Source organism: Lissotriton vulgaris, chromosome 3_2 (genome assembly GCF_964263255.1).
Source record: "Lissotriton vulgaris chromosome 3_2, aLisVul1.2, whole genome shotgun sequence".
Classification (NCBI taxonomy): Eukaryota; Metazoa; Chordata; class Amphibia; order Caudata; family Salamandridae; genus Lissotriton; species Lissotriton vulgaris.
The window spans coordinates 104,345,846-104,372,002 of record NC_141690.1 but is presented as its reverse complement, the minus strand read 5'-3'; the positions used below and the strand labels follow the sequence as shown (position 1 = coordinate 104,372,002).

Sequence of the window (26,157 nt, the reverse complement as noted above, 5' to 3'; positions counted from 1 at the left end):
ATTGCTACAAAATCATTTATCCCCCCCGCCAGACTAAAGCTTCAGTAAAACGATTGAAGCATAACACTATTGAATGTTTCCCGGATTCCCTTTTTGTTGATCAATTTTACAATGGTCGTTTTGGAAGGCTAAAAAACGATTTAATCTTCTTCACTCACAACACCCCCTCTTGGTCCACCAGCTTATTTAAATCCCTTAACGTCACCTCCTCCTCCTCTATCCCTCATGGGAAACAACTAAAAACGTCCCCCTCTGCGGATTTCAACGGCTACCTCACTATCTCACTCTATAACAACGGTACTGTCATGATCCAAGGCAAAGGCACCGGTCTCTCGCTCTTTGACCACCTCTTCCCCTCCCTACTTCCCTACTCTGCGACCGGGTTATCCCTGACTCTTCATCTAGCTCCACCCATTACTCCCTTTCTCCTCCCCTGACCCCCCTACACACCATTAGGGTGCACCCTCGAGAAGCATAGGTAGGCCCTCTTCCCTCCCCTGTGCCCTCCTCTCCTATTCCTCCCCCCTCACAGTATGCCCCCCATTCATCACTTCAGCCCTACCTCTAACTAATACGCTCCTCGTCCAATCTTCACCATCCCGGTACTTCAAGCTCTTCTCACCCATATTCCTACCTGCCACCCCCCTTTTGAGTCCACCTCTCCTCCAACCCTCTCCCCCGGTTAACTTTCCCTACGCTCCCCTTATTCCTACCTCCCCCCCCCTCTCCTCTACCCTCTCCTCCCCTCGTTATTCACCCCGATTTCTCCACAAACCCATTGCATCTCTCTCCTTCCCCCCACTCCTCCTGCTATGCTGTGCAACCCCCTTTCCCCCCTTGGTAACCCTTTCCCTTTCCCTCCCTCTGGCCCGGCAGAACCACTTCCTTTCTTCAACCTCCCTTTCTCCCAACCCCCCTCACTCTGCCAGATGCCCGTTCCCTCACAGCCATCTCTTCTAGATGACAGGACCACTTCAACCACCTCCCCTCTTTTCCTCCCAAACCTCCTACATTCCCATGACTCCATACAGTCCTCCCCTCTCCTTCTACCCTACCGCCTTGATCCGCACCCATCTCCCCCTAACTTTGTCCTTAATTCCTTTCCTTCTTGCACCACCAACAAAGACAACTCTCCCTTCGCCTCTGATTCACCAACTCCCGTTCTCAACCTCCACTTTTCCCCACTTTTGAACCCTATACCCCAACTCTCCTCCTGTCCACCCACCTGTCCCTGCCTTCCACCCTCAATTCCACCCCCTCCTGCTTCCATCGAGTAAAGCAGTAAAACACAAACTTGAAATCTCCGATACCATCACCTTTCACAATATAGACATGCTCTTCATCACAGACACCTGGTTCAACGATACCGCTCATTCTATCTTTGATCTCCTATTACCCACAGGCTATTCTATACTTAGGAATGACAGAATTGACAGCGTTGGGGGAGGTGTTGCAGTCATCTTTAGAAACTCCCTTCAACTGAAGGCCTTTCCTATCAGCTTCTTCCACACTTTTGAATGCCTTTCTCTTGAGCTTCAAATTGCACCACCGCTCACCCCTCAGACTCCATGTCATTTACCGCCCGCCTTGTAGCGGCGGCCCTTCGTTTATGGAGGAACTCACTGACTTCATTAGCGACCAATACTCTAAAAGTGACAATCAGACCTTCGTGGGTGACTTTAATCTCCACTGGGGCTTACCGCAAGACTCTTCTGCGCACTCGCTGGCCACCTTACTCTCCGCAAACGATCTTATCCAACACTGCACAGAATCAACACACTCTAAGGGCTCAATCCTGGACCTTGTCATTTCTAAAGCAGACATGCTTTCTATCACTACCCAGATTCAAGTAGACTGGTCTGACCACCTCCTCATCCCATTCTCTCTTCACCTGTCACACTCTATAACTCTTGGCCAACTTAAGAGGGCTACATCCTGGTTCCGTGATGCTAAAAATATTGACGTTGGCTCCCTCTGTGAATCAGCTTTGTTATCACTTCCAAGGCTAGACCCGAACCTAGATGTTGACGAACTCACCTCCCAATGCCTCACAGTCGAAATCAATAACGCCGCTCCTCTTCAAAACAAAAAGATTAGTCCCACTCCCTCAGCACCCTGGTTCAACAAATCCCTCTATGAAGAAAGGAAGCAGCTAAGATTCCTGGAGATACAATGGAGGCAAGCGCCCTCCACCGATAATTTGGCCACACTTCGTTCAGCAAGATCCAAGTACCACAAGAGCATCTTCCTTGGGAATGCGTCGCACTTCAGAACCCTCCTTGACTCAGCCAAATAAAGACCCAAAAAACTATTCGATCTCATCAATATTCCTAACTGCTCTCCCCCAACCTCCAAGCTGGAGGATTCTACAAAGAAAGCAGCGGATTATGCTATATTCTTTGACGAAAAAAGTGAAATCCCTAGTGGCTCAGGTCGCTCATCCTACCCCTCCAGAGGAGCGCAAATCCTTAGCCATTTGGCAGAACTTTGACCCCCATCTCTGACGATGCCCTCCTCAATTGCATCCTCGAAACAAAGCCCTCCAACCATTCTCTTGACCCCATCCCCAGTGCCATTGCCATTGACTTCTATTCCCATTCTCTTCCCTATTGGATCACTCTGGTCAACCTCTCCCTCCGTCAAGGCTCCCTTCCTGTCTCCTTCAAAACTGGGCAGGTCACCCCTCCTTTTCTCCTGCGTACTCCCTTTTGGGGTTAGAATAAAAACAGACGTTGAGATAAAAAAAAAACACTGCTGATGCGAATGACCTCAACAACTTCCGCCCCATCACTAACCTACCCTTTCTTGCGAAGATCACGGAAAGATGTGTAGAGAAACAACTCTCTCGTCATATCAAGGACAATGATCTTCTTGACAATTGTCAGTCCGGCTTCACCCAAAACTGCAGCACTGAAACAGCCCTATTGCAAGTGGTTGATGACGCGCTGAGGATACTCGACTCGGGGGGGGTTCTGTCTACTAATTCTCCTTGACCTTTCTGTAGCCTTTGACACTGTCAATCACAACACTCTCCTCAACACTCTGCAACAGAGAATGGGCATGGAGGGCACTGTGCTGAACTGGTTTGCTTCCTTCCTCTCTGATAGATCCCAAATTATCAAAATAGCGAACAGTCTTCCATCTCCTTTGGGGGTAGGTCAAGGTGTTCCTCAAGGCTCTATACTTGCACCCACATTGTTCAATCTCTACCTAGAACCACTGGGAAATCTCCTAAGTAAATCCGGGATCCACTATCATCTCTACGCAGATGACACTCAAATCTACCTCAAGGTTGCCTCCACTCACGATCTCGCCATCCTAAGCTCGACTCTCGACTCCATTCAAAACTGGATGTCAACTCATCAACTGATTCTGAATCCCTCCAAAACTTAATTCCTCCTTCTCTCCTCCTCACTTTCTCCTCCCCCGGTTCAATCATGGGTGGACCAGATGAATCTACTTAACAATAAACCCATCATTGTCGACAGCGCAAAATCCCTTGGTGTCATACTCGACAAAAAACTCAATCTAATACCCCACATCAATTCCATTGCAAAGTCTGCTTGATACCAACTGCGCCTTCTTTGGGGAATTTGTTGCTTATTCCCGGAGCATGACCTTAAAACCCTGGTGCAATAACTGGTCCTCTCCTGACTGGACTACTGCAATTCTCTTCTTACTGGCCTCCCCACATCCCACCTGTCCCCCCTTAAATCTGTCCTCCACTCAGCAGCACGTTTCATTTTTGGGGCCAAAAGAAGCGACCACATCTCACTGTTGTTATCCACCCTTCGCTGGCTTCCCACTCGAGGCTAGAGCTATCTACAAGACTGCCTGTTATCAGCCACAAAGCCTTGCACTCCTCCTCTCCTCGCTACCTGGTGAATAAACTGAAACTCTCTGGAGTCTCTAGAACATCTCGTAATGCGGAAAATTTACTGCGTGAACCTCCCACTTTCAAGAAGGAAAGATCAATGGCCCAATCAAGTTCAAGTTCAAAAGACCTTTATTCGAATTCCTTAAAATTCATAAAAGTACCAAACATAATTCATCAACAAACATAAAGTAATTAAACATACAGATAGTAATTAAAAATCAATATACATATAACATACCCTTTTATGAGGTGACAATACAATGTGTTTTAAAAACAATATGCTAATTTCCATAGTAATGTTAACAAAGCTGATTTATCATACTCATGGGTTTTCCATCGTTTTGCGTGCTCGTATAGCCAGTCTTAAAAAAGAACTGACGCGAAAAGTCAGTTCATCACTATCCAAGGCAATTAACATGTTATATGAGTCTTGAAGGGTCAGTGGTCTGGATTTTTTAAAATACGGAGTTAAAAACCATTTTATGTACACAGAATAAAATTTACAGAAAAATAAAAAGTGCAAATCATCCTGAGTGCTCACACCATCACAGGGACATGAGGTAGAATCAACGCTATGACAATGTCCTAGTGGAAATGACAACATAAATTTTACTGTTCCTGCCCTTAAACGAAACAACAATGATCTCTCCCAGCTAGTCATAGGCAATGGCCCAATCCTTTTCAGGCAACGCAGTGAGAATCTGGAACTCACTTCCGCTAAACCTCCAGACCACCACCACCTCCTCGCAGGCCTTCAAAACAGACCTCAAAGTTCTCCTCCTCCAAAGACACCTCCAAATGGAATTCACGTCCTCACTATTATCTGAAGGAAGACATCCCATTATTGAAAATTCTTTTCTCCATGACTATGGAAGTGCCTTCCCAGTGTGTTCTTGTGGTTGGAGTGTTTACCATTTATTGCAGTATTATCCTTGTACCTGTGTTTGGTATTTTTGTAACTTGCACACGTCACTTTTCTCTTGTAACACACTGTTTGCTACCTCTCACATTTTGTTTGCTTTAGATACTTGCACAAGTGCCACCATTGCCTACGTAACGTTTGTTCTTGTGCTGGAGTGTCTGCCATTTATTGCAGTATTATACCTCTACTTGTACTTTGTACGCTTTTGTAACCTGCACACATATCACTTTTTCCTCCTGTAATGTACCGATTGCTACCTCTTGTATTTTGGTTGCTCACTATAGTCACTTTTGTCTCATGTAAATTAACGTTTGCTTTTGTAATTTGTTCACTTGTAATTTCCTCCTCATGTATCATTACTGTTCCTATTTTGAAGCACTCTGACACCTTCGGGTAAAGTCCGCGCTATATAAAATCGCATAAATAAAAAGCACAAACTGGGAGAGCTCCATAGCTTTCAGTCTTTGATCCACTAAAGTACGAGTAAACAAAGGAACAAGAGAATAGAACTTACGTGACCCTGAATACCCTTGGTGGCTTGCTTAGTCAAGTTTCAGGAGGAATGCGTAAACGTAGTGCAACACCGGTATAGCTTAAAAAAAACAAACGTAACAATATAGTTTGCCTTACCTCGAATGACGCTTCCAGTTCGTCTACAAGCGTATTTCCTGCGCTTCTGGGGCCGGGCGGTGTGGAAATTAGCCCAGCTGGAGGCAGACCTCCCGGCTGTACACCGGTTCCCTGAGCTGTAAACATTCCGCTCAGAGAACCCGCCATGTTGTATGGTAAAGGCGTGGCTAGCTTTTACTAGAGCTTCACCCGCCCCCGTTCCCAGCACAGACTCGGCATCACGTGTCAAGCACGACGGTCTCGTTCTGATTTGTTAGAATTCTGTACAGAGCGAGAATAGGAGAAGGTGGAGCTAAAACGTCTGCGCCAAAAGAGTATCTATCCCTCGTTGCTAGAGAAGCGTGCATTGCAAATAATTTAATCGGGTAGTTTCATAGTCGTGGAAATATTTTGTTGGGTATTTGGTGCTCATCACCAGTCCTGTTAAATAGTCATGCGGTTTATTTATGCATTTTTATATAGGGTGTACTTTACCCGAAGGTGTCAGAGCTCTTTACAATAGAACAAGTTACATTACACTTTGACTTAAGAGTACATCAATTACAGGTCTTTAAGTGGTCCGGGACATCCCAGTGCTCAGCACCGGATGTTATTAAAAGCAGGGGATGAGAGGGGTTCCTATTCGGCACTCTATTTTTCTCCTCACTCTTGGGGTGGAAAAAAAAGAAACTTTCAGTAGTATCACCCTTCTCTGCTTAAACTTCAAAGAGACAAGTATTTTAACAGTTTTATAAAGCTCAAACTCGGCCGAAGTAATTGGAGCGATTTACAGTAGCACCAGTACACAAGGGCATATTAATTTTTTGAATCACAGGATGTTAAGCTGAGGTCAGGCACGAACCTGCTTTCTCAGCTAGAACGTTGGCACCTCGAGCCTCGACACAACCTGGCCTACAAGAACTGAAGCATTTACAATATTATATACAACGAAGTCACAGTTGTTACTTGTTTATCTTATGCAATTTACAACCATTGACAAAGCCAATAGTCCTGGCTTGTAGGTGTAATGTTACTTGTTTTATATATCTGGATGTATGGACAGAAGCGGCAAAATACCAGTTGGTGGCAAACTATGATAAGCACAAGTTTTAGCTAAAGTGTTTTAGGCCACACCATTAATAACACCTGTCACGCCTCTATGAGAGACCCACCCAGTTTTTTTATCCCAATTAAAGCCAAGATGAATTACATAAACGATACAAACAGAGAAAACTCTAAACTCACATAAGAATGGTAGTAAGTGCATATATCTACTACAGATACCAGTGGTTAGAGTTACATATATACAAGACGCAAATTAACTCAAGTTTACATTTTAAGAAAAGTTGAAGCGATTAAGGTTGCACAAATATATTTTACATATTTACGCAGCATGATCTTCTGACCATTGCTGGGGTTCTTGCAGTGGTCGTTCTGCCAGGCCTTCAGGGTGTTGTTGCAGACACTATCTCCCAACTGAATACATTCCCTTTAAAGTTTGGTAGTTGAAAAATAAGTTTTTTCTCAAATCTGTAACCCACAACAGCTCCAAATGATATCCTCTCACAGAATAATGAGCAAACACAGCTGCTTTTAGGATGGGCGAGCATGGCCTAGGACCAAGCCGCCCGTCTTCTGAGGCACACACGGAGTTGTGTGCATTAAGGTCTGTGAGAAGTTGGCCTGATATGTAGTGTTTCCAATTCTGGAACCACTTGGTATCAGTCCAAACAAACCCCAAAGATGTCAGGTTGTAAGTCAACCTTGTTAGACAAGCTATCCTAGTGGTAGCATGGACTAAGCAGCCTTAAAGGCTTAACTTAAGAGGTCGTGTTAAGCGAGCTGTTTTACCACATACAATCCTGTAATCAAATGAAAGGACACCACACAAGTATATATTATAAAAATATATGTATTTATTTCTAAATTACTCCCCAGTACTCTTTATGAGGAAAGGGGCACAAGCGTTAAATCAAAAGCACTGTTAGACATATAAAGTTGCACAATTATGGATGAGGGCGGGTGGCCACTCAGACCATATACTAAAAAAGTGGTATAAGGAACACTTATCGAACAATGGTTAGGCCTAGGGCCTAGAGATTCGCTGGGAGCAGTCAGGACTAGCAATGATGAAGTCGGGAGTAGCCCACAGGAGACGGGTGCAGCACGGAAAGTGCGGCGTGCACCAATGCACTGTCAATGGTGCGTAAAAGTCAGTTAAAGTGGGGGGGGCGGAGCTAGCCGGCGTCAATGGCGGACGCGTAAGAGCGAAGCTCCGAGCCAGCGCCGACACCTATCCGGCATAGATCCTCTAAAAGCAGTGCCACACACCAATATTCAGCGGACGTCGTCCCCACTATCCCTAACGGACCTCCGGCTGCAATTTGGGCGGAATTCGGGCTAGGGAAGCCCTACTTTGCCAGACTACTCTACTGACGCCGGACCAGGCCCGAATCCCCGGCCTTTCCCAACTGGCGAGGCCGAGCGACGTCACCCGACGTGCGGCAGAGGCGAGCGGACGGCTGGGGGTCGGACGACGCTTACCGGAGGCTGGCCCACCGGAAGCCCCACGCTTTGGACCCACGCACCGGAGGTGCTGACTCACACCCGTGAGCCGGCGGGAGCGACGAGGGAGGCACCGGTGCGACTGCAGGGCCGGTTGCGGACCACGTGGTGACCACAGTGCACCCCAGAGACAGGATCGGCCCGGGCCCCAGACAGACTTCCATCCCCACACCTGAGTTGAGCTGGGCTTGTTGAGGGAGCGAGCAGCCTCCAGAGAGCTGGGGACTCCCCCCGCGAGAACGGACTTCTGTTACTGCCCTGGGCCATACTGGAGGTAATGGAGGGCGACCTACCTGCCATACCTGAGGACATCCACGAGCATCAGTGGCAACACCGGGCCCCAGCAGGCTGCACTCCATACGCAGCCCTGCCTACAGCACCACTGCAGCCACTCACTGCCATCGAGGGTGCACGCACGGAGCTCTGGCATACAGTGAGGCCCCCGTCAGAGAGGGCCACTGCCTCCCCGAAAACTTCACGATGGTCAAGGGAGACCGGACGCAAACGAAGCTGACGTTCGAGCAGCGTAGGCGGAAGGAACCAGAACAACCGGCTGCCCAGTCTCCGAACGCGGCTAGTGACCAGAGTCCCTCACTGTGCGCCGAGATAAAAGAGATGCTTACCACTATGGAGAAGGGGCTGCAGGAGGGTATGTCGGCCATTGGAAGCAAGATTGATGCGCTGGCATATCGGATGGACCGGATGACAGAAAGAGTGGACAAGCACGCGGAGAGGCTGGACATGGCAGAGCGCCGACTCACTGAGGCGGAGGAGGCGCAAACCGAGTGGGACTCTGACCGTAAACAATTTGGTAGATTACTTCAGGTCATCCAGGAGAAGTCGGAGGACTTGGAGGCGCGTTCCCGGCGCTCCAACATCCGCGTCACGGGTGTGGCCGAGTCGACCCAAACGGGCAAAATGGAACTGTTTATTGAAAAGCTCCTGAAGACGATGCTAGGGGACGACACCTTCTCGCCAATGTTTATAGTGGAACGCGCCCATCGCACCCTCGGCCCGAGGCCTCCCCCGGGCGCCAACCCGAGGCCGATTATAGCGAAATTGTTAAATTACAGGGATAGAGACGCTGCCCTCAGAGCGGCCCGTGAAAAGGGCAAACTACAGTACGAAGGAATGGACATATCGCTATACCCTGACTTCACTTCGAAGGTCCAGGAGGAGAGACGGAGATTTGTTCCATACAAACAGCAACTCAGAGACCTGGGCCTGGACTACGCCATGCTCTACCCCGCGAGACTACGCATCAACAGGCAGGGGCACTCGCATTTCTTCACGGATCCCAAAGAACTGCAAAAATCCTTGAAGGTTTGGATGAAAGATACCCGGGGGAGTCCGAGTCCACACACGGCGGAGCGGAACAGTAATGGGGACCTCGAGGAACAAGACTGAGGAACAGAGGGCGGCATGCAGTGCAATGAGTTTCACCGGTTGCTTCAGCACCCCCGATTCCCCTCGTTGGACTGAAGGGAGATAACCGCTCGGAGCGCACTGCCGCAGGCCCTGGACTACTACACGTTGAACTGTGGGTGAGAGTTGTGTGTTTTGTACTGGGACCTCCGGGGGGCTGCGCTTGCACTACTGGAACTGCCCTAGGCAGGACTTGGCTCCCAAATGCGAGACACAGGAGGGTACTGGAGAATCTGGGTGTGGGGGGGAGGAGGGGTGAAAACTCGCACACATTGGTGAAATGTGGAGCTTCGAAGACACTGCTAAAACTTGTTAACGTGGCGCTGGCGGAGGGGCAAGCGGAAGGACACTGTTTGATAGTCCTAGTAGGGAAGAGGACGACAACAGGACTACACAGGCTACCTCTGCCCCAGCGCATACTGCGGTTACGGCTTGGATCGAGCTGGTTTGGGGAATTGTTACATGGGCTGGAGTGTGGGTGGGGGGAGGGGCACTGGAACTTCGGTCACACCAGGTTGGGGGTTGGGTGACTGTGGGAGGCGGGGGGAAGCGAGAGTTGGAGGACTCGGTCACACCAGGTTGGGGTTGGTTGACTGTGGGTGGGGGGGGAGATGGGGGTTATGGGTTCAGAACTGTTCGGGGGGGGGTCCAAACTGTGCTCTGAAATGTTGTGCACCTCGGAGGGCGTAGGCGGATGCTGCGGACGGAGGGGGGTGATGTATGGTGGGGCTTTGACATTGATATGCTTCTTTAGGGACAATGGTTGATGCTTCACATGATGACTTACTGAGTGACACAGAGACTCTCAAGGCTGTTACATGGAACGTTAGGGGGCTAAATGATTACCGCAAACTCCGCAAGGTGCTGCAGTACCTACTCCGACACCACATAGACCTGGCGCTTTTGCAGGAAACTCACTTGCCCGACACCAGCAAGATGCTCACGCACAGGGGGCTCCAGGGTAACGCCACTTACGCGGGCTTCACCACACACGCAAGGGGGGTTCTTACGTGGGTCAACCCGAAATCCAAGTTGTCTCTCACACTACTGAAAGCAGACCCGGAGGGAAGGTTTGTGTTGAGCAGGTGCGTAGGCAAGGGCCACGACATGCTAATCATGAATATCTATGGCCCGAACTACGACTCCCCTGACTTCTATGCGGCAGTGGCGGACCACTGCGCTGCATGCCCCGCTGATAGAATGCTTTGGGGGGGGGACTTCAACTTCACATTTAATGCAGAGATGGATAGGTCGGCGGGCCCCCCCCGGCGCCCGGCGGCGGCCGCTCTGCAGATGCAGGCTGAAATGTTGCGTCTAGGGCTGGTAGACGTTTGGAGAGATAGGCACAACGACAAGGGGGGATACACACACTACTCCGCGTACCATAACATCCATACCAGGATAGATTACTGGCTATCCACACACACGCTGCTCCCCATGGTTAGGGGCTGCAAGGTGCTCCCCCGCACCCTGTCGGACCACTCCCCAGTAGTTCTAGTACTGACCACTCCCAAGCAGAGGATCCCTCCGTTCACGTGGCGCTTCCCGCCATACTCACTACTAGATGAGGCGTTTAGGGCTGACCTGGGGGAGGACATAGATATCTATTTCGCCACTAGCAAAGGCTCAGTGGACACTTTTGGTACAGTCTGGGAGGCATTCAAAGTGTACGTCAGGGGGGTAGTCATGGCAAAACACTCCAGTGTCCTCAAAGCGATTAGGAACAGGCTTAAGTATCTTGAGGGGCAGATCGCGGACTGTGAACGCCGCCAGCTACTGGACCCGACGCCACTCGGGAATGAGTCCTTGCAGGGCCTACTGAAAGAGTTTCAGGAGGAGGCGGATAGAGAGGTTAGACATCTAGGAAAGTACGCGACAGCGCGCTCTTATGGAGAAGGAGAACGGCCTGGAGCACTGCTGGCTAGGATAATGAAGGGCACTAGGCGCAGGCAGACAATCCCGGAACTGCAAACCCCGGGAGGGGAGAGGGTCAATACGGAGGATGACATTCTAGCGGAATTTCGGAGATTCTATGAGGACCTGTATACTACCAAGATCACTGGGGTGGAAGACCAAATTGACAACTATCTAGACTACATTAAGATGCCGTTCCTCGAGAACTGGCAGAGGGAATTCCTGATGTCCCCTATACTCCGTGAGGAGATATCGGACGCGCTAGACACCATGAGGTCCGAAAGTGCGCCCGGGATTGACGGACTGACGGTGGCATTCTATAAGGCATACAAGGACAAGCTGTTGCCTTACCTCTCCACCCTCTTTGACGAGATATGCGAGTACGGCGCTATGCCGCCCTCGATGAGAGAGGCGCTCATCGTCACAATCTTGAAGCCGGGCAAGCCTCCTGATCTTCCAGGGTCGTACCGCCCCCTTTCCCTACTGAATGTGGACGCTAAGCTTTATGCTAAGGTCCTGGCGACCAGACTGGCACTGGTAGCACCGGAGTTGGTAGCCCCGGAACAGGCAGGGTTTATCCCAGCTAGGAACCTCACTTACAACATCCGCACTGTCATGGGAGCCATGCAGCACACTAGGCATGATACTAAAGCCATGGCGGTCTTCCTCGATATGGAGAAGGCCTTTGACTCTGTGGAGTGGCCCTTCATGCGTAGGGTGCTGAAGAGGCTGGGACTGGGGGAGCTATTCCTCCAACTCCTGGGCGCGCTCTACCATATGCCTACGGCGAGGATCAGGCTGGGGGACGCGGTCTCGGAGCCGATCGCCATTAGCAGAGGCACGAGACAGGGGTGCCCCCTCTCCCCGCTACTATATGCACTGGTGGCGGAACCACTGGCGTGCGCAATGCGGGAATACCACTCCTATGAAGCCATCAGCTACCCTACTTACAAGATTGGCATATCCACGTACGCGGACGACACTCTGTTGTACATCAGAGACCCGGCCAATAACTTGTCTTCGGTCTTGAGGGAGGTGGTGAGGTTTGGCGCACTCTCGGGACTAAAGGTCAACTGGCCAAAATCAGTGGCCTTCCCGCTGACCCCTATCACCGAGCCTTTCGAGATGGATTACCCGCTCCAATGGACCACAGAACCGGTGAGGTATTTGGGCATCATGCTCCATACAGATCCTGATGTGATGATAAGGGAGAACTACGGGGTTGCCTACAGTAAACTTGTGGACGACGTGGAGCTTTGGATCAAGCTTCCGCTGTCGCTGATGGGCAGAATAGCAATGATGAAAATGGTAATCCTCCCGAGACTTCTGTTTCTCTTCAATAACCTCCCGATGGTCCTTTCGAAGGCTTTCTTCGCGACCATGAACAAATTACTAGTGAGACTGGCGTGGGCCGGAAAGCAACCTAGAGTGCAATGGAAGGTGTTACAATTGCCATACGAGCAGGGAGGTCTGGCTGCTCCAGACCTGGAGCGCTACTACAGGATTGCGCAGGCCTCCCATCTCCACACCTGGATTCATGGAGACCGGGACATCCCGCATGTGATCCTGGAACGACTGTTCGCGGATCCCACCCCACTTCCAGCGACCATATGCGGACCCAAGGACCGCAGGGTGGGAGTACTGGACTCTCTCCTGTCCACTAACCATGCCTGGCATTCTATATTGCAGCGACAGGACAAAGTACTGATGTACGCATCCAACATGCCGATACAATGGGCGCTATGGCTCCCAACATTGGCGGAACCTGGTGTGTACAAGGCCCTCAACGAATTAGGCGCACGCACCATGGGTGACCTCTTTGTGCAAGGGAAGGTGAAGACGTGGGAACAGCTCGCGCACGGGGGGGAGCGTGCCTCAGTGCTTCAACGCTTCCAGTATCATAGGGCGAGAAGCGCGCTGCTGGATCTATTGGGCCCCGACCTGGAAGAACCCCCTGAAGTCCCGGAACTAGTATACATCATAGATACTGAGAACCCGAAGAAACTGATTTCTAGACTTTATAGGATAGGTCATGAGCACACTGCACTACACTACACTAGGGCGCGACTAGCCTGGCAGACTGATCTAGGGACTCCAATTGACGACGGCATGTGGGGGTACTGCTGCGCGGCCTCCAGGCGCATTTCCCTGAACGGGCGGCACCGTTTGATTCACTTTAAATTCTTGCAGCGGGTGTACCACACGCCGGAGCGATTGCACAGGTACGGCCTACGGGACACGCCACGCTGTGAGAGATGTCGTGCTCCAGTGGCGGACTTCCTGCATTTAGCCTGGTGGTGCCCAGGAGTTCAGAAGTTCTGGGCCTGCGTTTTTGCAGAACTTAGCAATATAGTGGAGTTGGACTTGACACTTAACCCGGCCCTCGCGCTGATGGGATACACAAAGGAGATACCCGTCACGGTGAGGAAGCTGGTGAGCATGGGCATGCTCCTTGCGAAAAGAGTAGTGGCACTGTGCTGGATGAGGGGGCCCCTTCCTACACTGAAGAGGTGGTCTAGTGACATGAAATACTGCAACACTCAGGCAGACGCATACAGCGAGCTCCTCCCGTAGCCGCCCCAAAAACTTCTGGGGGCTATACCAGACTTACCTAACCTCCAGAATAGACGAGGATGCATCCACTGAGGGGGAGGGGGAAGACCAAGACAGTGACCCACACATAGAGCCCGGATAGAGCTGCGCACTACACTATAGTATGTCAATGGGTGGGAGACGCTATCACACCCCTGCCTATGCGAGACATTGGGAGGCACCCTCTAGGTTGCTGGGAGGTAACGAGTGGCGCGAGCCATAGCCCGTCACCGGGACGCGCACTACCAAACACGAGAAGCACAAACGTGGGACCAGTTGTGGGGTGGGGGGGTTCATGGGATGGGGTTTTGGTTGGGAGAAAATGATAAAAATGTACAGTTTTGTTTGTATACACGCAGTGCACACCGTAACGCAGACAGGACTAGCGGGCGGGGGTAGCCCTGCTTGATCCGTATTGCTACTGAGACCTAAACCTTGATCTATAGGTCCTGCTGCTTGCTAGATGTAAGTGTCATGATTGGGACGAGGCAGACCACTGCCGGCCCGTGAAGGGTTGTAGGCGAAGGGCTCCTCGTACATTGTAATGTGCTGTTATTTTTGCATGATAAACAAATAAAATAAAAAAGTCAGTTAAAGTGAATTAAAAGATACTTCCGCTGAACCTAGGAACACAAAACTTTAGACACAGACCCTAGAGGTGTGTACCAGTGTGGGAACACCGGCGTTGCAATGTTACCTCACCCACAGGCCGTGGGTGCACAGGGTCGAAGTGGCGTCGGGTTCTGGCACGCAGGTTCTTGGTGCTTGGAGCTGTTGCAGCTGCAGGCGCTGTGAAGCAGAAGTGTCCGGTGCGATCCAAGGGTGGATCGAAGTAGAAAAGTACCTGAAAGCAGAGGGGACAGAGTCTGGGTCACTCAGCAGTGACCAGGGTGGAACCAGGACGGAACCAGGCAATGTCGGGCGCAGTCAGGCGGTTGTCGATAGGCTTCTCTCCGCTGTCACGTGGGCTCTGGGGCATCTGCGACGTCCAGGAGCAGGTCACGATCTGTCCCACGTAGGCTCTCGCCGTCAGCACCGTCGGCTTCAAGATTGTAGCAAACAGCACTTGGCAAAAGCAATCCACGCGGAACCGGGAGATTGCTTATCACTCGAACCAGGAGGGTCAGAGTGGGGGCTCCTTTTCACAGGAGCTGGTGCAGATCTGGAGCAACCAGAAAAGCGAGTCGTATTTCAAGTTTCGTCGGCACAGGGGCCACAAGCCAGCTGGCAAGTGACCGGGCCAACGCGTCGAGCACACACAGGCAGAAGGGCCCCACGCAGCACTCGTCGAGTGTGGAGGGGTGAGCTTTGGTGCAAGTGGAGCTCGGGGCTGGGGCTTCTCAAACCCCGGTGCACAGCTTCGAGGATCACTCGTGGGCTGCACGGTCAGCGTCTCGTGGCCTTTTCAAGATGGCGTGCCCCACGCTTCCGGTCGCCTCCACGGGTCTCAGCTCTGCAGGGACTGTGGATCGGGCAGGTAGAAGGCAGGCAAGCTTGATCTCGTCGATCTCTGTCGCTCGAGTTCCGGCGGGAACTGCAACAAAGCAAGGGTCGAGGGCTGGATGGTACCTGTTTGCACAGGGTGGTCACTCCTTGACCACAAGGGAGATTCTTCAGTCTTCTCACGTCGTGTAGAAAGTCGAAGGGTCCAGAATTCGTTTCTTATGTTTCTTCAGGATGATCTGAGTTCCATTGGGACTGCTCCCCCTCTTATTCGAATCTAGGGGGTTGGACATCCTGCTAGGTCCCCTCCTATGGGTGGGACCCAGGAAGGGGGTGGTTACACCCCTCTCCTTTGATCCTGGCCGCGCTGGGACAGGGGCTGGGAGGCCCCAGAACCGGTTTGGCCGGATCCTGCAAGGGGCAGCCTTGTGCTCCCCAGGCAGTGTCTGGTTTCTTTGAAACCTCCCTACTCCAATCCACTATCTCCTGTCTGGGGTGGTTTGACACCGCCCTGTGACAGGAAACTCTTTGTCCAGGCCTCCTCTGCCGGGTTTCGGTCAGCAGCAGGAGGCCAGACCCGTGTCTGTGGCAGGGGCATCCATTTTGTGGATCTGAGGCTCATTTTAAATCAACCGCGTTTCAGTAAAGTAACATGTCTTCTCCCTCTAGAAGGGTGGAATGCTACCCCCGTCGCCAGAACTGGCGAGGGGGTAGTATTCCAATTCGTATGACACCTTACACGACATGTTTTGATAAAGCCAAACCAAAGTTGCTATATAACCGCGAGGATTATAAGGCGCTTAAGAGTATATGGTATGGCATTATCCCGGATCAGCTTAGGGAGTTGTTCCCGACAGCTGCAGACAGGCTCAGCTCATGCCAGAGCACCATCTCACATAAAACCACGCACTCTGCCTCCAGGATTGATGAGGCCTTCCATAGGAGTGGCTTACAGGCTATATATGTGTCCAGATATAGGTTTAGATATAGGTATACTATATCTAAGCAAGGGGTGATTACACCCACTTGCCCCAGCTGAGTGATCAGCCAGTTGTGTCAATTTAAGAACCAGCCAGGGGTGGCAAAAGCTATGCTTCAGCCCCTGGTAGGCCTTGGTGGCACCTATGCCCTGAGCACCTATAGTGCATGGTACAGGGGCTGACTAGGAGTCCATTTCCAATTGTGGTATGTACCTATAGCACATGTATCATAAATTTAGAGAGAGAACAGCAGGCTGGGGGTCTGATTAGCAGGCCCACAGCCTCAGTAAGTCGAAAACCAGTGAAGCAAAAAGCAAAAATTGGGGTGACCATAGGATAGCAGACCCTACTCTCCTACATAACCCCCCCCCAAACGCAGGGACATTAAACTTAACCTTGACCAGATAAGTCTTCATGTTCTAAGTGGAAGTACCTGGAGAGACCATCTGCATTACCATGGTCAGTCCCTGGGCGGTGCTCCACTGTAAAGTCCATCCCCTGTAGGGAAATGGACCACCTGAGCAGTTTGGGATTTTCACCCTTCATCTGATTTAGCCACAAGAGGGGCTTATGGTCTGTCTGAATTAGGAAGTGAGTACCAAACAAGTATGGCCTCAACTTCTTCAGGGCCCAAACCACAGCAAAGGCCTCCCTCTCAATAGCTGACCAACGTTTCTCCCTGGGGGTCAGCCTTCTGCTAATAAAAGCAATGGGCTGGTCTTGACCATCTTGATTGAGTTGTGAAAGCACAGCTCCCACCCCCAACTCAGAAGCATCTGTCTGTACAATGAACTGTTTGGAGTAGTCAGGACTCTTCAGGATAGGTGCAGAGCACATGGCCTTCTTCAGGTCATCAAATGCCTTTTGACAGCTAACTGTCCACTGAACCTTTTTGGGCATCTTCTTGGATGTCAAGTCATTCAATGGTGTCACAATGGACCCATAGTTCTTTACAAATTTTCTGTAGTACCCAGTCAGGCCCAAGAAGGCTCTGACTTGTGTCTGGGTAGTTGGAGGAGCCCAGTCCTGTATGGTCTGGATCTTGCTCTCCAGTGGTTGAACTTGACCCCCACCTACTAGGTGGCCCAAGTACACAACCTTGCTCTGCCCTATCTGGCACTTAGTAGCCTTGATAGTCAGGCCTGCCTTTTGCAGGGCCTCCAGAACCTTCTTCAGGTGGATCCTCCCAGGTGGAGCTAAAGACAGCAATATCATCTAGATATGCTGCGCAAAAGTCATCCAACCCAGCAAGGACTTGGTTCACCAACCTTTGGAAAGTGGCAGGTGCATTCTTCAAGCCAAAGGGCATTACCACAAACTGATAATGTCCACTAGGGGTAGAGAATGCTGTTTTGGCTTTTGACTCTTCAGCTAGTCTGATTTGCCAGTAGCCAGCTGTCAAATCAAATGTGCTCAGAAACTTGGCAGAAGCCAATTTATCAATGAGCTCATCTGCTCTTGGAATGGGATGAGCATCTGTCCTAGTGACAGCATTGAGACCTCTGTAGTCCACACAAAACCTCATTTCTCTCTTCCCATCTTTGGTATGAGGTTTTGGCACAAGGACCACTGGGCTAGCCCATGGGCTCTCTGATGGCTCAATCACTCCAAGCTCCAACATCTTTTGCACCTCAGCCTTTATACAATCCCTGACATGGTCAGGTTGCCTGTAGATCTTATTCTTCACAGGCAGATTGTCACCAGTGTCCACCTCATGGGTGCACCAGTTAGTCTGACTGGGTGTGAGTGAAAACAAATGTCTGTGGGCCTGCAACACCTGTCTGCAGTCCACCTGTTGCTGCTCAGTGAGGCTGCCTGCCAAGGCTACTCCATCAACTGAACCATCATCAGGGTTCTGGGAAAGCAGGTCTGGGAGAGGGTCACTCTCTTCCTCCTGTTCCCCATCTGTGGCCATGAGGAGACTCATGTCCTCCCTGTCAACAAATGCTTTCAAACGATTTACATGGAGCACCCTGTGGGGGCTCCTAGGGGTACCAAAGTCAACCAAGTAGGTGACTTCTCCCTTCTTTTCAATGATAGGGTAGGGTCCAGTCCATTGGTCCTGGAGAGCTGCTGGCCCCACTGGGTCCAACACCCACACCTTCTGCCCTGGCTGGTACTCAACCTTTACATGAGCACCAATTGCATTACAGACACACATTCATTTTAGGCACAGGGAGATTAAGTGATATGTCAAGAATCACAGGATGTTTGAGCGTCCCTGCTGAGACTCGAACCTGGTTCCCTAGCTTCAAACTCAACCGACCTAGCAGTTAAGCCCCACCCTCTCCCCATTATGCAAGTTTATGTAAACAACAGCACCCATCTCATCTTGCTCCAGCAATGTCCGTGTCCCTGCTCAATCATTTCTCTGTCAGACTTGCCAGTTTACAATGCATACATGCCAATAGACCCGATTCAGGCAGGAAGCTCCTGATTTTTTGAAGGAAATTGGGGGATTGCGGGGGGCGGCCGACCGGAGGGAGGCTCGCCCCCTCCCGGGAGTTTTGGGCCCCCGGGAGAGGGGAGGGGGGGGTCGACAGGCAGGAAATGGGGGCTAGGCTGTTTTGGGCTGGTTGGGCTGCCGTTGGGCTGTAATTGGGCTGGTATTGGGCGCCTTGGGCCTGTGGGGGTACTTAGCCGGTCATGTCAGGTCACTCTCCACCATTTTAGAGACAGTGACACAGCAGCCGGTGGTTAGGCAGGGGCGATTTTGTTAGGGCGTTTTTATAATGGTAGTGGGCACTTTGGGTGGGGGCGTTGTCTAGGGGTTGTGGTTAGGAGGATGCGAGCGGATCGCGGCGGTCACAACGCTTACCGGGGGGCTGATTGGAGCGGCGGCATGGACAGCAAGGCAATGGCGCATCCTCGGGTACGGGGGGCCTTGCGCCTCCTGGTTGAAGCAGGCGGATGGACTTGGTGCGTGGGGAGTCCGGGTAAGGCCCCTCGCGGCGCGCTGTCAGTGGCACCGTGGCGGCGGTGCTCGCATGCTGCGAGCCTCCGCGGTCACGCCCGTTGCGGGTGCCGGGGGGCGGGTGGGGGTTGGCGGCGAGGGGGAGAGGCGGTGGAGGTGGGGGGGACGGCATCGGGCAAGAAGCGCAAGGGCGCAAATAAGGTGGCACTGGCGTTCGCGGGGGTGGCAGGGGGCCAGAAGAGTGCGTCATGTGGGGCTGGGGGTGAGGGGATGGTGGGGGAGGGTGGAGATGGAAGAACTGGAGCGCATACTGCGGAGGGAGTGGGGGGGTGGGGGCGGGGGGGGGTGGCTGCCAGGGGTACATACTGGGGAGGGGGTGGGCAAAAGGGGGCTGGCTGGCGGGGTGGACAACGCGCTGGGGCCGGGGGGGGAAAGACAGGGAGCTGGGGGAGATCATAGGGGGGTTGGGGGGTGGCCAGCGAGGCGGGGGGCATTCCGCGGCGTGGGTAAGGTGCGTGCGGAGGGGGTGGGGAGTAGGGGGCGAGTAATCCCGGCATGCTGGACTTCACCCCCCCCACTTTTTTCTTGGCAGGAACAGTTGGCTGGGTGCTCGAGTGAGCAGCTTGCGGCTCCGACCCACCGAGTGGATGGGCCGGCTCAGCCTGGGTACGGGCAGTCGCGCTCCAACGTGGAACCCCTCACAAGAGAGTGTTAGATGGCGGGTGGCTAGGTCCCCGCCAGCCCCACCCCGAAGGGTCTTGACGGCCACCGGGAGATGGGGATAGAGTGTTGATCGACCTTAATCTGAGTGGCTGTTGTGGTATTCCGTGTGCTGAATTGTTCTCTGATGCTAAACGGAGTTTTGTTTCTAGGGAGGAGGTGGGGACTAGCGGATGAATACTGTGGGGGGACAGGCGAGGCAGTGGGGGGACGGTTGGGTAAGTAAGAGCTTGGAGTCGAAGAGGAGGGGGATATTTGGGAGGGGGGGTGAAGAGTAATGCTGTTGGAAGTGTCGTACAGGTACGCCCCCGGCGGGCAGCGCCGAGAGTGACGGCCCCCCCCAGCAAACCTGGTTGGGCGGCGGGTTCCCGTATGGACGCCAGCCTTGACGCCAGGTAAGGATGGTGGTATTGTGGGGAGTGGCTTGGGCACGCCTCATGGAGGCCAGGTGTTGGTGGGTATGGATGCACGGGGGGAGGTCTTGGTGAAGCTGGTGGGGGGCAGGTTGTGACAGATACCGGGGGGGGGTACAGGCAAGGAAAAGGGTGGGTGGTGGTTACAGCGTTGGTGAGCGCCGGTACAGAGGGGGTTGGTGCAGCGGCGGCGGATGCGGCGACGCTTGGGGGGGGTAAGGCGAGCGCCGTGGGGACGAAGGCGGCTGCGGGGCACCGGTGCGGAGGCTCCCGTGTATGGGGGCGGTCTATTTTAGGCTGTGTATTACATGTATTTTATTTATGCGCTTAGTGCCTCAGTGCTGTTTGCTACGTTGGTGCGCTCTGTCGTAAGCCGCTCTTCGCCCCTCTGCAATGTAAAAATTGTAGTCCAGCATATAATTTTATGAAATGTAGAGATTTTTGGTTTTAAAAATCTGGTCACTCTAGTGTTATGGTACACGTAGCGGGGCACCGTGGCCTGGGTTGTCACGTGATTGAGTTTCAAAGGGTGTCCGATGCCTTTGGTAACACCTCTAATTATGCCAGTGTTGCTTTGGACCTCTCCTCCTGCCTTCTTCTTACCTTTTGTGTGGTGGGAATGGCTGCCGGAAACTAGCACAAACTTCCTCTTTCTACGCCTTCACAGTCAGACTTCTGAAGCATTCCCGCTTAGCCAATAGGAAGCATGACCCGTTGCTGGCACCGTGGGCCAAGAGATAGATAGACCATCTCTGCTGTACATTTTTAGGTCCACATTAACACACCTGGTTCTAAGAAGCAGTTTGTTTTAAAATGTTAATGCGTCGCAAAAAAAAAAAAATGAGCGCTAGACCACAACACAGGAGAGTGGCTTTACTAGGCTGTCTTTCCCATTTGGCATTTTCCCAACCTGGTCAAGTAATTTACTTAATAGAATACACCTCATTCTATAACTGCATGATTATGCCCTGTGCTGGGAGAAATGTAGACTTGGGTTTAAGGTCCCCAGCGTTTCTCTTTTATTGGCAGCAGCATATAAATAATTTAATGCTGACCTGCAGCCCGTGAACGCGCGCAAAGGGATCATCCGGGAGAAGCTGTTCAAGGTAGTCAGGGAGGGAAGGATGGTGCCCCCCCCCCCCCTTTCATGAGCTGCCCCTGCCCGATTGGATCGTTCCCCGATCAGGGTTGTTCCCAAAAAGGAGCCGGGACGCTTTTGGTTGCTTCGGCGCCTGTCAGGCCGGGGGGGCTTGTCAGTGACTGGATATAGATCGGCAGGCCTAGCGGCGGGTCGTACTCGTCGGTTGACGTCGCACGGAGGTTGGTGACGACAGCGGGACAGGGTGCCCTTGCGGCGACATGCGACATTCAATTCCGCGTCTGGGTTGCTGCCGGTACAGTCGGTGGGTCACCAGTTGCTGGGTTTCCAGTTCGACAGTTTCATCGTTGTGGTCAACGTGCTTTCCATGGGGTGCTCGGTTTCCTGTGCATCGTTCGAGAGGTTCAGTTCAGTCTTGCAGTGGGCTTTTTCCTGGCGCACAGGCTCAGAGGGAGTGACACATTACCTGGATGATTTCTTCCTGGTGGGTTGGCCGGGTTCGACGGACTGCCAGAGGCAGCTGGACGGTTTTACGGACCTCATGGGCTACCGGGGGGTCCCCCTGGTGCCGGAGAATAATCATGGCCCAGCACGGTGCGGTCCTTTCTAGGTATAGAGCTCGACTCAGCGGCCATGGAAGCACGCCTACCGAGCGATGAGTGGACGGTGATGGTGACACTGGTGGGAGACCCGCTGGCCAGGCGGACGGTGGGGTAGTGCAGGGGCTGCTGGGGCCACTTGACTTTCACATGCCGCGTGGTGCGGGCGGAGCGGACGTTCGCCGGCGATTGGGGCTGGCGTGGTCGGGTTTTGACGCTACCGCCTCATCAGGTACGCCCGACGGCGGGATCGAATGAACACTTGCGCATGTGCTTGGATTTCCTGGAACATTTCAATGGGGTGCCGACGGCGCCGCCAAAGGTCTGGGAATGGGCACGTCGCGAGGTTCTCAGATGCGGCGAGAGTCGGCGGTTTCGGCCCTTACTGGTCAGGGCGATGGTGCGCAGCGCAGTACCCGGCTCTCTGGCGGGCGGGGGGAGGAGTATTGCCTTGCTCGGATTGTGCCCTTTGGTGGTGGCCGTTACGGTATGGGCGCAGGACTTGGCGCGCAAGCGGGTTTTTGTTCCGGGCACGGGCAGTCGGTGGGGTTTCCGGGGTGCAGTTGATGCGCGTTTGCGTTTTGGCGTGCTTGGAACATGACATTCGGTTTCAGGCCCGGCATGTGCCAGGGGTGGACAATGAGGTTGCGGACGCTGGATAGCGTGCATCGTGGCGGAGGTTCCGTGGGCTAGCCATGGCGGCGGATGAGGTCGAGACGCCGGTGCCAGCGGAGCGTTGGTCGGTGGGGGGCCGCGGGTCTTGCACGGGGTGAGGGCGTCGGGGCGACATCCGCATGGGAAGTGTACGAACAGGCTTGGCAGGAAGTTATGCGCGCGGAGCGGACGGCACGGGAACAGGCCCGAAGAGTGTCGCAGGGACGATTGCGGCCCATCTGTCGGCGGTGGCGTTCGTGGGGACGCTGTGGTGGGGTTAGGACTAGCGGGGGAGGGCACAGGGGGATGTGGAAGTTCTGGACGGTGGGTGACCGGTGAGAGGACAGCGGCTCAAGGTTGTGGGTCCTGCGGCACGCCATACGGTGTATGGGTGAGGACCCGTAAGAGTCGGGACGCACTTATGTCAGGATGCGGGGGGTAGGCATGGAGTGACGACAAAAATGTTTTGCCCGCTGCTTACATGTGTGTCTGTGCAGGTGCGGTGGTGGGGCCAACTGCAGTGGCGATGAGCATTTACATGGTGGGCCGTTCCTTTGTAAAAGGAGCGGAGAGGGCTGACGGGGAAAAGCCAGGAACCTCAATTTGGCGTTAATCAACCAGCTGTTGCGTTGTCATTGGCGGGGAAAGGGGGGTAGGCGCTGGCACGAGTTGGTGCCGGCATTGTACAATGTTGTGCGGGGTGAGTTTGCCCTGCTGTGCTGGTCATCCTTTGTTAAAAGTGCGGAGGGGGCTGAGGGGGACAGGCACAGGAACCTCAATTTGGAGCTAATTGGCCAGTTGTTACTTGTCATTGGCGGGGAACGGGGGGTAGGCGCTGGTACGAGTTAGTGCCGGCATTGAACAATGTTGTGCGGGGGTGAGTTTGCCCTTCTGTGTTGGTCATCCTTTGTAAAACGAGCGGAGGGGGTTGTAGGGGACAGGCACAAGGACATCAATTTGTAGCGATTCAAACAGTTGTGTGTTGTCATTGGGGGGAACGGGGGGTCGGCGCTGGCACAAGTTAGTTCCGGCATTGAACAATGTTGTGCAGGGGGGAGTTTGCCCTGCTGTGCTGGTCATGCATTTGGGGGGAGCAGATTTGGTGCAGTGTCAGGGGATAGCTCTGGTGAAGCGGATGGAATGAGACTGACTGGAGATGTGGGAGCAGTGGGCGGGGTGCTATGTCCTTTGGCAGAGTTTGTCCCTAGGCATGGCTGGAGGGGAGCAGAGTGTTCGGCGGCCCTTGTCAGGACAAGAAGGACGATTGGCAGGGAGATGGGGGGGGGGTTTGTGAGACGGGGTTTGGGTAGGCTGGAGCTCCCGGAGTGGGATATGGCGCAGTGTCTTTCTTTAAGGAGGACGGTGTCCAGTGGCCCGGTGTGGGATGGAGTTATATATTGTGCAGCGGACGAGGGCAGCGGACTGGGCTATGGGGTGCGTAGGTATCCGAGGGTGCAGGTGTCCTAAGGAGGGGTCGAAAGCCGTAGTGGGCTTTCGAGTGGCGCTTTTTCCTAGTCTAGGGGGGAGGGGTCAGGATATGAGGACTGAGGTGTTCCTGGACTGAGGGGGAGGGGGGAGTGTAAATATGACAAGTATGTAACAGTTAGCCAGGCATGGTGCAGTTTGCATTTATGTGTATGTTGTTCTTCGGGGGGAACCATTTTAGGGGTGGGGGTGGGGGTTGTTAGGTAATGCATATTTAGTTAGGCCTAGTTTTGTACGGCACAGGCCAAGGGTTTGTGGCATTGTTAGGGTGCACCTGCTTCCAATAAAGCAGCTTTTGTCACACCTTAAATTGTGTCTCCGGTTGGTCTGTACCCCCCCCTCTCCTGATGGGCCCCAATGGGGCTTTGCGGGGGTCGGCCGACCGGAGGGAGGCTCGCCCCCCCCGGGGAGTTTTGGGGCCCCGGGAGAGGGGAGGGGAGGGTCGACAGGCAGGAAATGGGGGCTAGGCTGTTTTGGGCTAGTTGGGCTGTTTGGGCTGCCGTTGGGCTGTAATTGGGCTGGTATTGGGCGCCTTGGGCTTGTGGGGGTACTTAGCCGGCCATGTCAGGTCACTGTCCACCATTTTAGGGACATATAAAGCGGCCCCTGCAGACCAAGTTTATATTAAAAGCCCAGCACAATTGGATTCTTTAGTGGTGTCCAATGCACGTAAACGTTCTAATTTCCAAACAACAGGTGAAGCCTCACCACCAGACAAATAACCTAAGCTCCTGGACGCCTCAGAACTGCGGTACACGCAGCTAACATCTGGCACATTGCCAACACCCAAGCGTTGCTGGCAAGATATGACAGGGCACATTATGACGAACTAGAGTCCATCATGCAGCACCTACCTGATAAATATAAAAACAGAGCTAGCGAACTCATACAAGAAGGTAAAAATATCACCAATACTTCCATTCGTTGTGCCCTGGATGCCGCAGATACTCCCTCAAGGGCAATCAATACCAGCACCATACTACGTAGACATGCCTGGCTACGTATTTCAGGTTTTAAACCTGAGGTACCAAATTCCATACTTAATCAGCCATTTGATGAGACACACTTATTTGGCCCAAATGTTGACGTGTCTTTAGAAAAAATGAAAAAAGACTCTGACACAGCAAAATCTATGGGAGCCTTGCAGCAGCAAGCTCCCAGGCGTTCTTTTCGTCGCTCATCATACAGAGGCAACACAAGAGGCAACTCCGCAGAAAGTCCCTCCTCTTCCTACAAAACCCCTGGCCAACCCACATTCACAAAGGGCTACCAGAGAGGGGGTTACAGGGGTAACAACAACAAAGGCAGAGGCAAAAACAACACCTCCCGCTCTGCCTCTACCCCTACCCAATGACTTTCCTCCCTTCCCCCCCCCAACATTCCACTCCTGTGGGGGGAAGACTCCAACAATTCCTGCCTGCCTGGATCAACATCACATCAGACAGGTGGGTGCAACAAATTATTCAGTCAGGTTACTGTCTAGAACTAACATCTACCCCCCCAATCATACCACCCAAACAGCGTCCAATGTCACAAGAACATCTATCACTGTTCAAGCAGTTTAGCTGGACCCTGCACTTCCCATGCCTTCATTACATAGGTGTTAAATATGGCACCCCATAGCAGCCCAGTCTAATGCCTCTTTTAGACTTTAGAGCACCGTGGGTGTTGACTGTGTGGGGGCAGCTTTCAGATGCAGGTCCAGTAACATCTACAAAAATAGCTGGAAGTAGAGTGTCTTTGATTGTTTAAAGATTGATATCTGTCTGCTAAGATGGCTGTTAATTACAAGATTTTAGACAAACTATGTGATACAATCTGACCACAGCCTCTGAAACAGGACCCTGTCACATAGGTTATTGGGATCGTACTATTTAACAATCAGAGATAAATATATTGAACCTGAGGATCACAACAAAGTCAACTTCTATCAGTAGCATTTCCCC

General features: G+C 52.6%; 1 protein-coding gene across 1 annotated transcript in view; it reads right to left on the bottom strand.

The window, feature by feature from the left end:
- MED28 (mediator complex subunit 28) overlaps positions 1-5,776 on the bottom strand; it is a 175,001-nt gene extending 169,225 nt beyond the window's left edge. Inside the window, exon 1 of the mRNA XM_086964053.1 lies at positions 5,430-5,776. Coding sequence (XP_086820179.1) covers positions 5,430-5,576 — 147 coding nt within the window. The 5' untranslated portion in view covers positions 5,577-5,776. The remainder of the gene's footprint in view (positions 1-5,429) is intronic.
- Positions 5,777-26,157: the final 20,381 nt, after the last annotated feature.